This window comes from Lampetra fluviatilis, chromosome 49 (assembly GCF_964198595.1).
Source record: "Lampetra fluviatilis chromosome 49, kcLamFluv1.1, whole genome shotgun sequence".
Classification (NCBI taxonomy): Eukaryota; Metazoa; Chordata; class Hyperoartia; order Petromyzontiformes; family Petromyzontidae; genus Lampetra; species Lampetra fluviatilis.
Window position 1 is genome coordinate 2,858,829 of NC_136323.1, and position 16,446 is coordinate 2,875,274.

At 50.0% G+C, this 16,446-nt stretch overlaps 1 protein-coding gene across 7 annotated transcripts in view; it reads right to left on the minus strand.

Moving 5' to 3' along the window:
• Nucleotides 1-16,446, minus strand: part of LOC144948444 (uncharacterized) — a 42,881-nt gene that overhangs the window by 1,789 nt on the left and 24,646 nt on the right. For 3 of the 7 annotated variants that reach the window (XM_078877918.1, XM_078877917.1, XM_078877916.1), the window contains exons 10-20: nt 14,068-14,196; nt 11,960-12,295; nt 10,954-11,180; nt 8,506-8,900; nt 7,862-7,957; nt 7,224-7,394; nt 5,092-5,168; nt 4,168-4,318; nt 1,902-3,431; nt 634-894; nt 341-475 (exon numbers count right to left, since the gene is read on the minus strand). In XM_078877918.1, coding sequence (XP_078734044.1) covers nt 341-475; nt 634-894; nt 1,902-3,431; nt 4,168-4,318; nt 5,092-5,168; nt 7,224-7,394; nt 7,862-7,957; nt 8,506-8,900; nt 10,954-11,180; nt 11,960-12,295; nt 14,068-14,196 — 3,508 coding nt within the window. The remainder of the gene's footprint in view (nt 1-340; nt 476-633; nt 895-1,901; nt 3,432-4,167; nt 4,319-5,091; nt 5,169-7,223; nt 7,395-7,861; nt 7,958-8,505; nt 8,901-10,953; nt 11,181-11,959; nt 12,296-14,067; nt 14,197-16,446) is intronic. The other 4 variants (XM_078877919.1, XM_078877924.1, XM_078877923.1 and 1 more) reach the window with 4 other exon arrangements.

The following is a 16,446-nucleotide window of genomic DNA, read 5'->3' on the forward strand; positions in this document are numbered from 1 at the left end:
TTCCTCGCTCAACAACCTTTTGTCAAAGTAAGAGAGCGTCGTGCATGTAAAGCTCTCCTAGGTAAGTGTGTTTGGGTCGTATCGCGTCTTTTTCTGCGTGACGTCCGACATTCGTTCCGCGTGCTGGGAGCTTCTTCAGGAAAACCAGGCTCTCAGGACGTGGAGCGAAACGTCGGACAATGTGCCAAACAACACGTTGCAGCACAAGCTAAAAACACATGGGAGCGCTACGCAGAAAAAAAAAGTATTTGATGATAACGATAAAAAAATGTATTTTCTTGAGCAAGCACACACACAAAACATTTTGATCGTGCAGGCGGCTTGTCAACCGCCAAGCCACCTTTTTTGGAGCAACGGAGATTTTGGGGTCCTGCTGCTTGGGCCGGTTCAAGTTGAGTGCCTGAGGGGGCGGCTGTCCAGGGGGCATGCTGGCAACGGGTCCCCCCCCCCCGCTCCTGCAGCTCCCGCTCGGGCTCTGCAACGCGGACACGGGCGCCCACCACACGCGCGCTCATCACAAACATCCCCCGTGTAGCCTCAACCGAGGGCAAGTGCCGCTGACGAGCACCTGCGAAGGCAAGGCACGGCACACGAGGGGGTGGGTGGGATCGTTTGCGTGCGCGTGCTCCCTACTGTGCATGCCGGGCAGCTTGTGTCCTTCGCCCCTGTCCGTGCCGCCGGGGTGCATCTGTGGCAGGTGAGCGGCGGGCGCGTCGGAGCGGAGCGCCGGCGAGCGCCGCCCCTCCTCGCCCAGGTAGGCGGCGCGCGGGGCGCCCAGCGGCTCTGGCCCGCCGGCGCGGAGTCCCCCCGGGGGCATCATGCGTTGCCCGCCGGGGCTGGCGCGCACCTGGTGCGGCTGAGACAGCGGGGACTGCGCCTGTGGCGAGGGGTGGCCTGCGGGGGTCGGGGCACGGGACACACGGAAGGGGTGGGGGGCGTCACACTCGGGAGCGTGACGTGGCCGTCAAACCCGGTGGCTGGATTTGCCACGGTGTAAATTTCCACGGACACGACATTGAATTTTACGATGACGATTATCTCGATAACAGTTTCCCAAGCTTCATGATTACGCGATTCATAATTACGTTTTTTGGCGAGGCCACGTGACGATCCAACCAGATGTGTGTCGTTAAAACCGTCCGCCATCCGACACAGCCCAACAAATTAAATTGTGATGTGGACAAGCGTTTTAACATGCCAATTGTTACTGTTTCCGCTCAACAGTAAGTTTAAGCACAACCCTTCCAACTAAATTTAGCATTTGGATATGCGACGTTATGATTTGCAACTATGTCAAGCATCATGAAGACAAGATGCAGGTATCATAATTATTTTGTAGGTGCGCTTCGTTGTACGACTACAGTACATTCAACATTATATGAACGCATATTTCTAAATGTGGAGGGAAAAAACCGGAGAACCGGAAATAAATCCACATGACCACGGGGAGAACATGCAAACCCCAAATATACAGCAGGCATCAATGGTTGGGATTGAACCCACGACCTCCTGTATACCAGGCGATGTAGTTAACATCTCACGACCGTGCTTTGGTCTTATGATCACCGACGCTAACTGTGGCAGAAATTTACACACTTCATTGACACCATCGCCTTGGCAGAAAGCGCTGGTTTATTAGCACCAAGTTTCAAGCGCCAGGTTTTGCCCAAACAGTTTGTTTGCTGGGTGGGTGAATCTCTAACAAACAGGAACGCAACTTTACACAGAATTTCGGTTTGTAATGGATGACCGTTACGAGAGTTATCGAGATCTCGTCACCCGTGCCGCCCCCCCACCTCTACCAACAGCCAGACGGACAGAGCCAACGCATTCACGCGCTAATCGAAATCTCGCCACGGGTGCCTCCACGTGCGTCACACGCCGTCATCCGACACACGCACCGGCCACGGACACCGGGTGGGCCGGCTTGCTGGCGGCCTGCGGCTGGTGCGGCCCCGTCTGGTGGTGCTGGATGACCTGCTGCGCCCTGGGCTGGTGGAGGAGCTGCCTCTGACCAGGAGCAGCAAACTGCGCGGCCGCCGGCACCGGCTGCGGCGGAGGCGGCGACTGCACCGAACGCAGCGCTGACGACACAGGCGGCTGCTGGAAATGCTGCTGCTGTTGCTGCTGCGGGGAAGGTGGCATTTGCTGGTGCTGCTGCTGCTGTTGCTGCTGCTGCGACCTCTGCTGTGGAGAGCGCTGAGCCCAGGCTGGTGGCGAAGGCTGAGGAGGTGACATCGGTGAAGGGTGCTGCTGATGCTGCTGCTGCTGCTGAGGCTGCTGCTGTTGAGGCGGCGGTTTGACACCGACCCCTCGCCCATCCATCCCATGCAGGTGCTGAGCAGCTGCTTGTGGCGGCAGCTGGTACTGTGCAGGAGTTCGACCGCTCTGCTGCTGCTGCTGCTGCATTGGCCGCCCCTGCTGCTGTTGCTGCTGCTGCTGCTGAGGCGACTGCTGCTGCATGCGCGAGTAAACGTTCTGTGGCTGCTGCTGCTGCTGCAGCTGCCCTCGCTGTTGCTGCACAACGGCGGTTTGATGCTGAAGCTGCTGCTGCTGCTGTGGCGAGGGGGTGACGCGCGACTGCTGCTGCTGCTGCTGTGAAATCGGCGACTGCTGCATGCGTGGCTGTGCCTGCGGGGAAGGGTACTGCGGCGAGAGTTCCGGCGGCGAGCCGTGCTGCGGGGACAGGTGAGGTCGATGCATCACGTGGTGGTGCTGCTGCTGCTGCTGGTGGTGGTGCTGTTGCTGCTGCTGCTGGTGATGGTGCTGCTGCTGCGAAGGAGGAGGAGGCAGAGAGTGCAGCATGTGATGCTGCGGTGAAGGCGGCCGCCCCATGTGATGGTGCCCTGGCACCTGCGTGCTGTGCGGGGCCGATGGTCTACCCACTCCGTGCTGCTGCTGCTGCTGTTGCGGCGACAGGTGCGGCAGGCCTCTCTGCTGCGGTGGCGACTGCAGAGGGGTCGGGTGCGGTGACGGCATGGACTGGTGGAAGCCGTGGTGAGCGTGGCTCTGAGCGTGGAACGACATCTCCTGCATCATCGCTTGCACTCTCGCCTGCTGCTGCTGTTGCTGCTGCTGAGAAGAGTTCTGCATGTGGTGATGTGGCAACGAAGCAAAGGTGGGGAACATGAACTGCTGCTGCGGCTGCATTTGCGGAGGCTGCTGCTGCTGCTGCTGCATCTGCTGCTGCTGCAACAGTGAGTGCGGGAAAAGCTGTGTGGGCTGGATGATGTTGCCCGGCGAAAGGAGCTGCTGTTCTGAAGGTTGTGACAGCGACTGCCCATATACTTTCTGCTGCTGCTGTTGTTGTTGCTGCTGCTGTTGTTGCTGCTGTTGTTGCTGCTGCTGCTGCTGCTGTTGCTGCTGCAGATGTTGCTTCATGGTCATCGGAGCATCGGCCTCCGGCTGGTGTGACAGCACCCCAGGAAAACCTGCGTGGTAGTGCCACACAAAAAAGTTACCACACACGCTGCGCAAAATGACGACAGCGGGAGGGCACTGCAGCCCCTACACCACACGTTCTACATATTAATCATTACAAATGTTTGTCACGGTTCATACACAAACTAATGAACTTATTGATCTTAGCAATAATTTTTTTTAGCGTTCAGTAAATGACAATTGATTTATTACGTGCCCTATGCCCGACATTACATACAACTGGATAGGCTCTAGCCCCAATGAATCCAGGTGCGAGCATTATTTACCAGATAAAAAGAGTTTCCATTGCACTGCCACAGACCAATGAAGCACGGTTAATCCGCAGGCCGGATAAGCCGCATACAAGTGATGAAGAGAGTCAACTATTGTTGTTACTCTGCTGTAGCATTTGACACAGAGGGGATTCATCTTCTTGGTTCTTTCGGTAAAGTCACGTAGAAGGGAAGTAATAAAATAATAAAAATAAAACAATAAAATCATTCTCACGACGTTTTGGCCACAACGCAAGCAGCCGTTCACCTGAGGACAGCTGCTTGCGTTGTGGCCGAAACGTCGTGAGAATTATTTTTATTATTTTATTACTTCCCTTCTATGTGACTTTACCGAAAGAACCAAGAAGATGAATCCCTGCAGTCACGAAAGCTTTAAATCGAAACAGAGGGGATTGATGCCTCCCGTCCCAGCACGCAGGCTTTCCACACCGCTGGGCTCATCCGCGCACAGTACCCGAGGGCATGGCATCAGCGAGCGGCGATGGCAGCGGCTGCTGGATGACCGACTTGCTGAAGCTGGACAGCCCCTCCAGGCAGCACACGTTGGGCAGCAGCGACTGCATCTGGGGAGCCGCCTCGGGTGATGGATCGCACGCCTTCAAATCCTGGAATGCACGCACGAACGCAAGGACGCGACGGTTAACTCCGTGTGTGCACTGCTCCACCGCCATGGTAACCCCATCACCGAATGAGATTGGGAGGGAGGCACATTGTCTCGTTGATTTATCTTGTTATTTATATTCTCAACAACTTCACACTAATAATAATATCCAGGGGCCTGCCTTGGCTCCTCCCACCCTCAACCAGTATATATACAAGGACGGTTCTCTTGGAATTTCTCTTACTTGATACAGCAATCGTGCTGTGACGGTTCCACCTGAAGACGGAGGCTTGTGTTGCCTCCGAAACGTCGTGATTTTTATTTTATGTTACTTTTATTAATTTTAATCTATTTTTTTTTTTACCTACGTGACTTTACCGAAAAAACCTAAAAATATTCTCAACAACCTCTAAGATTCCTTCAGTACAGAGTGCAGCAACTTTCCCATCACGTACCCTGCCACACAGCGCAATGCTTTTCGCGTGACAGTGAAACGCATTTAAAGTCCCAGAGCTTCAAATTTTGCAAACAATTAAGTGCGCAGAACCAAATTTCACGTGACAGATGCGTTTTGAGCGCAGTCATTGGTGGCCGTGCCAAGACCGTAAACTCGCATGCACTCGACAACACGGTTTAATAACGGGCAGTGGCTGAAATCTGGATTCGAATCCAGGATCTGAAGAGTGAGAGATCAGCGCTGTTGCCTGCGAGCCCTCCGACCGGGATTCCCCTTTGTGAGTGATAATGTCGCTTTGTGTTGCTTCAACGTCTACTCACGGCCATGTGGTTCACCTGCAACATATCCAGGTCGACGCCACCTGCCTGGATGGCCGGCATTACCTTGGCAGTCATTTCTGTTGAAGCAGAGAGGGACAGGGCATCATAGTTAAAATAAGTAAAACGTTTATATAACAAGCTGTTCTCCACAACGAAATCCTCCTTCTTCTTGGTTCTTTCGGTAAAGTCACGTAGAAGGAAAATAATAAAATAATAAAAATAAAACATAATAAAATAATTCTCACGACGTTTCGGCCACAACGCAAGCAGCCGTCTTCAGGTGGAGAACAGGTCTGCGCACTTAATCAGACTCTGTCTACTTGACAGACCTGTTCTCCACCTGAAGACGGCTGCTTGCGTTGTGGCCGAAACGTCGTGAGAATTATTTTATTGTTTTATTTTTATTATTTTATTATTTTCCTTCTACGTGACTTTACCGAAAGAACTAAGAAGATAAATCCCTGCAGTCACGAAAGCTTTAAATCGAAATTTAAAATCCTCCTTGATTCAAAGCTTCAAATCAAACATCTCAGCTGCACGATATCCAAAAACTGTTTTCTTAATTTCCAAAACGGTTTTCCCGAGCCCTCATTACTTTGATAGTGCATTGCCTTTGAGCTGTACGCCTTTTGGCGTCCTCTAGTCGAGCACCAATTGGGTCGAGGCTCAAAAGAAAGCCGTCCCTTGGTGTGGACCAATCAGTTTCAAGGACAATGCATATATTATCATAGTGTGTTTTTTTTGCATTTTGACTGCAAGTATTGTGGTTAATGCAGACATGAATCCTTGTAAAAAGGTTTCAGATTTGTTGCCAGAAAAAAGGGGAAAAACCCGATTATTAGAATCTACAGGTTGTTAAGATTTTTTTCACTTTGCTTTATTTTACGTGAAGATTTTCTTTCAATACTCTACGGGAAGGATAAAAGTTAGTTTTCTCTCTCTGTGTGTCTCTGTTTGTCAAATTTCACACTTAACTTCTAATTTAGCAATCTCTGGAGAACGTAATCAACCAGGCTATGCGTTAACTGTCTGTTAGCCGACTCTCTGCGTTGCATTGCATTACATTTCCAAAAAATTGCTAGGTTTGTTTTCTCAAACTGCCTATTTATCTCTATAAAAAATTACCAGGCTCTCAAAGGTCCATTCACTCTCTCTCCCCCGGCCGCTTCGGGGTGGATTTCCACACAACTCTCTCTCAAATTTACCAGACTTGCTGGGTCTTTCTCTCCCCCTGCCGCCGTGGGGTGGATTTCCACACAGCTCTCTCATTGACATGCTAATTTCTTTGCTCCAGCAGACCCACCTCTCTCTCTGCCCCCACCCCCTCTCTCTCTATTTAAGGCCACGACACAGAGGCATTGGGTCTCTGTGTGTCTCTGTTGTCTCTCTCTGCTTGTGTGTCTGTCTGTGTGTCTGTGTTTTGTCTCTCTCTCAAATGTAGTTCTACCTGATGACGATTGCTTGTGTTGCAATCGAAACGTCGTATTCTATTATTTAATTTATTTTCTTCCTACGTGACTTTACCGAAAGAACCCAAGAGTACACAGATTCAATGACGATTTTTTTGGGTTCCAGGACTGTTTATATCAAATTAACTTTTAATAACACAGGGTGTCAAATTAAGATACAGCAAAAAAAAAAGTCCTAAGCCTCACAATTTAGGGCAACAATTCCACCCTCCTCCCCTACCGTCAATCTTTCACAGGGTAAAAAAAAAAAAACGGAGAAACTCTGATTAGATACAATTCACATTCTACACTATGACGCGGTAAATCTTCAAGATTCTAAACTTGCAGCCTACCAGCTCGCACACACTGCACTATGAACCTGGCAATCAAGAGTTTGCGTCAAGGTGCAAATTTGCCAAAGAATAGAAGGAACCCGCTGTGCAAAGGTTAATTGGTGAAACCACAAAGCAACATCATCCCCTCCCCGCTACTGGCAGACTAGACTCATCTGCCAAACACAGCACGCCTAGGCGATAGCCTTGCCCTACTTATGTTGAACTTCTTTCGCACCGTACGTAGCCAACCGTGCTAAATCGTTGGTGCAGGGGGAAGGAGAACAAGAGAGCGGTGCGCGAACACCACGTGTACCACCGAGGTGATTGAACCGATTGAATCGTCACGCCCCTCGGAGGAGAAACGTCATTCCGCTGCGAGTGAGGCCGTCGCAGTGACCTGTCTCGGAGTCGCTCTCCGACGAGCTGGTGCTCTCGCTGCTGCTCTCCGAGCCCGACGAACTGCTCGAACTGCCGCTGAGCCGAGGGGCGCCGACTCCCTCCAAGCTGGGGTCCCTCCGCTCTGCCGGTGGAGAAAGCGCAACGGGTACGGCAGCACGCGTGAGATAGACTCGCACGCACACACGAGCTCGGCTCGTACACACGCACGCCAGCGCGCGTGAGCTCGGCTCGAACGCAAGCAAGCACACACGCATGCCAGCGCATGTGAGCTCGGCTCGTACGCACGCACGCACACCGCGCCTGCCATCCAGCGCTGGAGAGGCTAAGGGTTGGTGGACCGCGTGGAATTGTTAACGACTCAAACGAGGACTGTCGCGACAGACCACAGTTGGTATCGTGATTACCGTCATACCCCGCAAACTGATATTGTATGGCAACCCTTTATAGTGTTATTTTCTGGAAGAAAACGATACTAATCGATTCCGTACCCACCGTGTAGAATTATCCAGTAGCTAAATATGCAAATGGTTAAATGTACAATTTCTCGAAGGCATTTTTCACTTCAAAAAGTGATGCTTGGCCAGATACCTTTTTTGGGTTTTTTCATGAAGTGCCCACTGGGGTCCAGTAACCTCTTGTCTGCATCCTTCTTGTCATCGGAATCTCTCCGCTTACGTTTTTTTGCTGCAAATGACAAGAAATCAGGCAAAACTTGAAATATATGTGTAAAAATCACTAGTACACCAGGTAAAAAAAAAATGTACTTTTTTTTTGCATAGCCACACTTTTCAAATCTTACAAAGCCCCATGCCATTGGCTTAAAGACAGAACGCCACACAAAGATATAAAAAGCTGTTGAGTATATATGTTGAACGTATTTCACGTAGCCAACCACGCTAATCGGAGGTGCGGGAGAAGGATAACAAACTAAACACAGACAGGTACATATGCTGTTTGTCCTGGGCTGTAGACCGGTGCCTGGGTCTACAGAGCAGTGCGCTTAACCACTGCGCAGCCACCGCTCCACCCTGCCGTGCGCACGAAGCTTCATTAACGACGCTCTCGGTGACAGATGCGTAAGCACGTCTGTTTCCAAGCGGTGGGCCCCCGTGTGACCGACCGCAGGCCGTGCGAGCCAAATCCGGCCAAAGGGGCCTGCAAGTTCCCCACTGCCGCTTCCAAACCCAACCACGCGGGGATCCGTGTTCCACGCGATTAAATGAGAAACGCACAGAAGGGCTTGGGCTGCTTCTTGCGCAGGCACGACACGACGTATCGCTCGAGCTCGCGCAGCGTCGACGGCTTCAGCGTCTCGAAGTCGATCTCGATCTCGTCGGGGTTGGACTCGCGCAGCGAGGGCTCGCGCGCCTGGATGATGTGCACCACGCGGCCCAGCTTGTCGCCCGGCAGCTTGTTGATGTCCAGGCTCAGCTGACGCTTCTCGTCGTAGGTCATGGGCCGCGAGTCCTCCACGCCGCCGACGCCAATGGCGGCGACGGCGCCGATGACGCCGCCGCTGATGACGCCGCTGCCGACGCCGCCAACGCCGCCGGCGGCATCTTCACTCAGGGGCGCCTCCTCCTCGGATTCAAACTGCAGAGCGCCAGACTTGAGCTTCTTTGGAGGCCTGTGACAGTGCGGGCGGAGGAGGGGGCAGCAGTTTCATTGTAATTCGTCTCATCACCATCATCATTAATCCACTGCCGGATGAAAGCCACCCAAAGCTGTTGTCATCCCTCACGCTCCTGCGATGCAGCAATTATGCAGGCACCTACGCACGACGTTATTCTCGCCCACAGACCATAATTCCTTCTCTTGACGTGTTCTACCCAAGATCACTTACATTTTTGAACGACCAATATGACGTCTATCACTCTACGTCCGTCCTTGTGGAAGAGGTATGTAGATGACACGTTCGTCATCTGGCCACATGGCCGACCAGCTCTGAACCAATTCCTCAACCACATTAATTCCATACACCCAGCCATCAAATTCACCATGGAGGTGGAAAAGGATGGCAAGCTACCATTTTTGGATGTTCTATTCGAAGAGACCAGATGGCTCAATGGGACACTGTCTACAGGAATGCAACTCATACGGATGCCAACCTAAAACCCGACTCCCACCCCACCATCCATCCCAGAAGAATTCTCTCATCAAACCTCTACACCATAGAGCTCGATGCATCTCCGACCATCATCACCTAGCCAGTGAACTGAAACACGTGCACCAAGCTCTCAAGATGAATGGATATTCGGACCATACAATCCGTAAAGCTATCACCCCAACCGTTGGGAAAGAACCATCTGAGGACCCAATCAAAAACCATCACCTTGCCATACATAGCAGGGGTCACAAAAAATACTTCCAAAATCTTGAGCAAACACAAGATCCAGGCTCGATTTAACACAGTACATAATTTTCGTGATCTGATCCCATCTGTGAAGCATAGGATCCCTGATAGGCAATACCCTGGCGTGTGTACAAACTAAGCTGTGTCTGCGGCAATAGTTACATTGGGGAAACTAAGCGACATGTCTCGGACCGTGTTCGTGAACATAAGGCAGATCTGAAATACGGTAGGACCAATACCTCGGCCCTGGCTGATCTTTGTTTTAATGCAGTGGGCTCACACGAAATTGATTTCTCTTCACCATTCTGGCGAATTGCCCGATGATGTTGGATGTAATTACCAGCGAAACGTCGTAGTCAAAAACTGTAAATGTTGTGGATTCACTCTTCAACACACGGGTGGACTAAAGTAGTGAACTATTTGTCTCTTGTCACCGTGACACTTTTGCTGATTGGCCGTGTCGGGTGGTGGAGGGTTACGACACATTTATAAATAACGCGATCTAACCCAAAAACGTTTATTATGAAAAATATTGGTCGCGAAAGCCGACGTGTTAAACCAATTTCTCACATTAACATCACTAGCCCCGCCCACTTCGTTAATGACCCTAGGACTACAACCTATAAAACAGTATGGATTCAGCAGCTTTCCTCCTGATGATGATCGCTTGTGTTGTGATTGAAATGTCGTACTTTTTAAATTTATAATTTTTATTAATTTATACCTATCTACGTGACTTTACCGAAAGACCCGAATAATTTGTTTAAGGTCTCCAATCCATGTTTAAATCTTCCTCAGTAGAATTTCGAGCACGCACCTAGCATTAATAATAATAATACATTCAAAAACACTATTTATACACAACATGCCCAATAAATTACACTCCTCTGCCCTGGCCAGCACTACACCTGGTCAACTTCATCGCCATAGTGCAAACGTTTACATACCCCAGCAGGTACTCATTTAAGGTTGCGTCGACCTACAGGAGGCTCAAGCCCAGTAGAGATATTCATCAGTGATGTCAGTCACGAGTGGGCGGGAATCAACCTCGGGTCGACAGGTTTGTAGGGCGGCGCACTAACCACTGGACTGCCGCTTCTCCATCCCCTAAAACAACAACCACGGTCGTCATTCGCCACCGAGTGCCGATGACTTCACCACAGCACTTGTGCCAAGCTCGGTGAGCTTTCGAGGCCATCACCCAAAGCGCGGAAGGGCTCGCTGGCAGGGCACCGCGACAGACCCCGACGGCGATCACAATGCGCACACGCACACACAGAGGCACCTGCGCAGGAAGCACGGCAGTGCACCAAATCGAGGGCCTTACTTGCCACTGTTGCTGTTGGGCTTTGCCACTGGCTTCTTGGGCTGACCCAGGGGTTTGTTCTTCTGCAGCTTAAGCTTCTTGTCGTCCTCTTCAGCGCCCTCCTCCTTCCTGCGGGGTTTCTCCGTGCGCTCGCGATCCTTCTCTTTCTTCTTCTTCTCTTTCTTCTTCTTGGGCTTGGAGATGGGCGCCTGGGACAGCGAGGCCAGCTGCTCGTGCAGTGCCTTCAGCTGTCACAAGACAGAGGTGATTTAACATTTAAAGATGACGGTGAATGCTGCATCGTGGGTACAAAACACTTTGTGACGATCGCACAACCGGCAGGGGAAATCAAGCGAGTCGTGCGCTTTCCAGCGACGCGCGATTGTCCTCGGAATAATTAATTTACCCAGAATGCTACACTCAAGGCCGCGACTCGGGACGACGGGTTGAAAATACTACACTCTCAGCCACGCGGGCGAGATGACGCAACACGGCGCGTGGCGTTTGTCGAGTTCTTATCTTTGTTCACAACAGCTTGGGACAGGAGGCTGCAAAGTCAGGCTAAAGCAAGATGTCATCGGGCAAACAAAAGTTGAGTACGCGTTCTTGGGGGGACACGACATGATGGTTTCTGTATGAAGAGGGCAATAATTGTAGATGGATCAGGATCAAATTTAAGAAATATCCACTAGGCCACAGCTCCCCAAGTGATCACAACACACCGACACAAACACCCCATTTCCACTGCCACAACCGCAGTACGGTTTGCTTTTCCATCGGTTAAATTCGGAACAAAAAAAAGACACCTGAATCCGAACTGGGGGCCAAGCAGGTCCAGAGTTGGGGCTAATCACACGTTCATTGTGTGCGACGTCAGTCAGTACGGCGACGCGACGTCGACTCGCGCAGTCAAAAAAAAAAAAACCTGCCGCCTCCTTGAGCCTCGCCGGGCTGGCATGGGGAAGCGCCCGGCGAGACTCGGCCGTGCAATGGAAAAAGCAATAAAGAGATAACATTGTTACAGCACCTGCTCCTGCAGCTCGGCGAGCCGATTGGCTCTCTCCTTCTCGGACTCGTCCGAGCTGTCGCTCTCCGAGGTGCTGGGACTGCTGCTCTCACTGGACGAGGGCACCACGACCTCGGGGGCAGGAGGCGGCGGAGGGGCGGCCGTGGGGGCGGCAGTCGCGGCGGCCGCGGTGGCGGCGGGTGCCACAGGTGCAGGAGCAGCAGGAGCAGCAGGAGCAGCAGCAGGGGCAGCAGGAGGAGCAGCAGCAGTAGCAGGAGCAGGAGCAGCAGGAGGAGGAGGCTGGGCGACCACCACCGGCTCATCGGGCATCTTAGCGAAGCGCATCTCAAACACGTCCTGCGAGCAAACATTTGAGATTAACGCGAGGAACCAGCGCTGGGTCCCAGAGACCCAGCCAGAACGATGTCTTTGGTATCATACACACACTATAAGCTCCTGCAAGACGCTATACTCAACATTGCACGTCTTATTGCATAAAGGGATGAGTCATTTTGTGAGGTAATATATATTATTGCTTGTAGAGTGTTGTGCGCTTGCATCCTCACGTTAAAGATGGTCCAATGTGAGCTTAAATAGTCAATCATTATATTTTATTACTTCCCTTCTACGTGACTTTACCGAAAGAACCAAGAACATGAATCCCTGCAGTCACGAAATCTTTATATTGAAAGGAAAATGATAAGTTAACATTTGTCACAGGCATTTCATTTTCATGAATGACCATTATTATTAGAACTCTTGTACGCTTGATGTTGATTGTACACATATATTTATATATAACGAAGAGAGGGGATTCATCTTCTTGGTTCTTTCGGTAAAGTCACGTAGAAGGGAAATAATAAAGTAATAAAAATAAAACATAATAAAATAATTCTCACGACGTTTCTGCCACAACGCAAGCAGCCGTCCTCAGGCGAAGACCAGGTCTGTCGGGGAGGCAGCTGTCTGTCTCCCCGACGTGACTTTACCGAAAGAACCAAGAACATGAATCCCTGCAGTCACGAAATCTTTATATTGAAAGGAAAATGATAAGTTAACATTTGTCACAGGCATTTCATTTTCATGAATGACCATTATTATTAGAACTCTTGTACGCTTGATGTTGATTGTACACATATATTTATATATAACGAAGAGAGGGGATTCATCTTCTTGGTTCTTTCGGTAAAGTCACGTAGAAGGGAAATAATAAAGTAATAAAAATAAAACATAATAAAATAATTCTCACGACGTTTCTGCCACAACGCAAGCAGCCGTCCTCAGGCGAAGACCAGGTCTGTCGGGGAGGCAGCTGTCTGTCTCCCCGACGTGACTTTACCGAAAGAACCAAGAAGATGAATCCCTGCAGTCACGAAAGCTTTAAATTGAAAGGTAAATGATAAGTTAACATTTGTCACAGGCATTTAATTTTCATGAATGACCATTATTATTAGAACTCTTGTACGCTTGATGTTGATTGAACACATATATTCACATAAAACAAAGAGAGGGGAATGCTATTTATCATTGCAAATATATAAACATAAAATCACTATCTTTGCAATGTTGTTTGTTTGGATAAGCACTGCTGATTCAATTAAACATTATTTTAAAAACCAATAGGCTAAAAAACATCACAGCCAGCAAAATAAATGTATTGGTCCTATATATTTAGGTTATTCAATGAGGAGCATGTAGGACGGAGTGAAGAAGGATAAGTAATCCGCACGTGATGAAGTCCACTCAGTCACACAGAGAGCTCTAAATCAGGACGCCCAAGCTTGGTGGCGTTTCATTCTTCACCTGAGGACGGCTGCTTGCGTTGTAGCCGAAACATCGTGAGAATTATTTTATTATGTTTTATTTTTATTATTTTATTATTTCCCTTCTACGTGACTTTACCGAAAGAACCAAGAAAATTAATCCCTGCAGTCACGAAAACTTTAAATCGAAATTCAAGACGCCCTTGTCAAAACATAGCTTCAATGGCACCATGGTCCTGTTTAAGAACGCATCTCGCTAGATGGGAAAGCCAGCCTCTGTTAACTCGCCAGGAACAACCGCAACACATGATCCGCGACTACACAAGACACGGCGTGCCGGGCCGAGCGTGGGAGGTGGGCCGTTACCTGCAGCTTGCGCGCCATAGCCACCACCTCGTGGTCAGGTGGGTTGTACTTGTAGCAGTTGGAGAACATGAGCCTCATGTCGTCTGCAAACTCGTGGGCCGCGGCGTATTCCCGATTGTCCAGCTTCACCTGAGCACAGGGGCATTTGCGGGAACAAAACGCAACGCGTCATCGTCGACACCGCTAAACCTCCCCGTGAAGCGGTACATCTCGCGGGTGCCGGAACACGTGCGGGTATTTAAATACATTCCTGCGGAGGGAGCTGGTAGGAACGTTGGGTTGCTCAATGGCCAGGGTCAACGGCGGCGTGGTGTATTCCGCAAATATGGCCGACTGAGGGCGGGCACAAGCCGGCGTGAGTAGGTTGAACGTTGAGTTTTATAAGGGAACCACGGGGTGACCAGCCCCTCCCCACCCAGCCCCACCCCTCTCCACCCCCCACCCTCCCCACCCAGCCCGTCCCAACCCTCCCCTCCCAGCTCCTCCCCACCCTCCCCACACAGCCCCTCCCCACCCTCCCCTCTCCACCCAGCCCCACCCCTCCCATTTTTGGATGCACGACGGACGGACAGAATAATCCTGTGGGCTGGTGTAACCAGGAGTTCCAACCAGTATTACTCAGTAAGTGATTGCAGAGCAGAATACAATGTTGAAAAACAAACACTGTATACAATACACAGAACAAATGAGAATGCACTAAACCGAAAATGTAAACTTGAGGCTAAAGCTTGTTTTGTGTTCACTTCCCGAGTCATTAATACGCTATCTGAATATAATGTCTGTAATGTAGTCTTAAACTAATGAGTTGTGACAGCATTCATAATATTTCCGGTACATCTGTCCGTTCAGGAATTCCTAATCTCACCAACCATTCTTGTAATAAAATAGCTCTCATCAGTGGAGCATCATTTACAGCTTGGAACACAATTTTGCACAATTTCTGCCAAATATAGGGGGGCCCTGAATTTGTGCAGGAGCATCACAGCTACATGACCAACATTTGAAATGCGTATCTTCTAGATAATTTCCAGCAAAAAGTGCAGCTTGCAGAGCAGAGGAGTGGCTCGATCGTTTTGTTGCATTTTAAGATGGGACTCACCACGTGACATTTTAAACAATTTGCAGCCAGTGGCTGGTTGGCCTGTGGAGGGGGGTGTCCCAAATGCACGTACAGGCAGTCCCCTACTTACGATGGAGATGCGTTACGACGACCCCATCGTAAGTCGAAAATATCGTAAGTCGAAGATGGCCTAGCCTACCCAGGAATCTTAAAGAATGGTGATAATTCAGCAAAACAGAGCAATTTACAGTACCGTACTGTATAAACTAGATACTGTATGCACTTATTTATTACAATACTGTATTGCACAGTAAAATGTAAAGTAAAAAAAACAAGGTAAATTCTTAGCCTACCTATATGAACTGCAATTTAATAGAAAGTTTTTCAGGAAACAATCCTATCTGCTATAAAAACTTTTAACATGCATTGCACCTATCGTATCGTGGTAACCTTAAAATGAAATCGCTACATGAATTTTGAACGTATTGTAACGTTTCATATTGTACTGTACTCACCAAGATGCTGTCCGTCGTCGGCATACTTGAACGATGTTAGGTTGTTTATGGCAATTTTGTCGTATCGCTATCGCCATCGTAAAATCGAAATATCGTAAGTCGGACCATCGTAACTCGGGGACTACCTGTATTTGTAGGAGGGCAATGTATTGGAGCCAGCTATCAAAACTCTGCATTTGAGCCTCAGCAGAAAGAGTCTCTCACTTGCTACCAGATTTATTGCCATCACTGCCCAACAACAACAACCACCATTCGCCACAAAGTGCCGGTGACGTCAACCCCGACGCTTGTGCCAGGCTGTGTGCACGTTAAGGCCACGTGAAGTGTCGAACTCCCGCTGGTAGGTCACGGGACAGACCCAGGTGCCGTGGGTCGACTGACTAAGAGGACTGGCCGATGCACCACCTGTGCCCCACAAGTTTAGCTGGATATTTTTCCCGTGGCTTTCTGGTAATTAATTGAAGCTGGAGGGGTTACCAGCCCCTCGCACCCATCCAGAGCCCCCATCAATGCCCACACACACAAAAAAAATCCCCATTGTTAAAAAGCAGTAACTTTAGCTAAGCCTATCTCAATAAATTACCAAATGTGTCAACCGCATCGGCTTTGGAGAGAGTTCCTCGCCGCCCAATCACATCCGCAGCCTCGTGCCCTCACGTAAATCCTGGATCCCCCCCCTCCTAATCGCCGATTATGGGCGACGCGGATTTGGCGGTGACACAGCCGCACAATAGCCGGCTCTTGTTAAAATTGCACAGAGGATGTGTAACCTTGGCGAGGAGCAAAAGGAATGGCTTTGTTTGG